Raw genomic sequence first — 822 nt, 5'->3', positions numbered from 1 at the left:
GTACTTGGATGTATTAATGTTCGTTCAGTCAACTGATTGGTGCACAGTTTCAAGTTGGAAAGTGAGGAGGCCCGATCACAGCGCCGTTGCATTTATTTGTGTTTCCATTTTAAAAAAAAATCATTTCTAACTTTGAGCTAGATAAGAAGCTTTATTATGGGGTGAAGCTGTTAAATAATCTTCGTTATAGTCAAGGTAACCATAAGCTGTCGACATAATATCCAGCTGGATGTAGCAACGCACCTTACGTCATTCCTAATTGCCCTTGGTTCTAAAAATTACAGGTTACACTCCTTTGCAATTTTTATAATAAAGTTACAATAGCCTGACAATGAAAACTATAAATGAATACGGTACTTTGTTTCCAAATCAAGTTAACTCCAATAAGAAAAAACAACAACAACGGAAAAACTATGACGATAACTTCACGTCAACTGCCTACTATCTATCTGAATAGAGGCTGCAGACCCGTCCGCCCGCCCCTCCCTCAATCCCCAACCCTTTCCCCCCAAATGTCCCTAAATGATAACATAATTTCATGTTCTACAAAGACTTACCCAGGGGGCCCAGCCGATAGTTGAAGGTGACCACTATGACGTCATGCGTGGCCAGTGCGGACCCGTCCACCATGGCACCCATGCCATTCTGGTAGCTGCCCCCGTGGACAAAGACGATGACCGCTAGACGAGTGCTGGATGGACGTTCTGACTTGACATGTCGCTGTCGGTGCCGGTGCTTGCTCTGTGGACACAGATATGCGTCCAGTGGTTAACGGCTGAAGTGACTTATCATTCCAGAGTTCCAGAGAAGAAAGAGAGAGAG

General features: G+C 44.2%; 1 protein-coding gene across 1 annotated transcript in view; it reads right to left on the bottom strand.

Moving 5' to 3' along the window:
* LOC101847112 (cholinesterase) overlaps positions 1-822 on the bottom strand; it is a 98,344-nt gene that overhangs the window by 39,527 nt on the left and 57,995 nt on the right. The window contains exon 5 of the mRNA XM_035969926.1: positions 558-741. Coding sequence (XP_035825819.1) covers positions 558-741 — 184 coding nt within the window. The remainder of the gene's footprint in view (positions 1-557; positions 742-822) is intronic.

The sequence above is a fragment of the Aplysia californica genome, unplaced genomic scaffold (genome assembly GCF_000002075.1).
Source record: "Aplysia californica isolate F4 #8 unplaced genomic scaffold, AplCal3.0 scaffold00196, whole genome shotgun sequence".
NCBI lineage: Eukaryota > Metazoa > Mollusca > Gastropoda > Aplysiida > Aplysiidae > Aplysia > Aplysia californica.
Note: the sequence above shows the minus strand (reverse complement) of the source record. Positions and strands in the feature narration are given on the sequence as shown.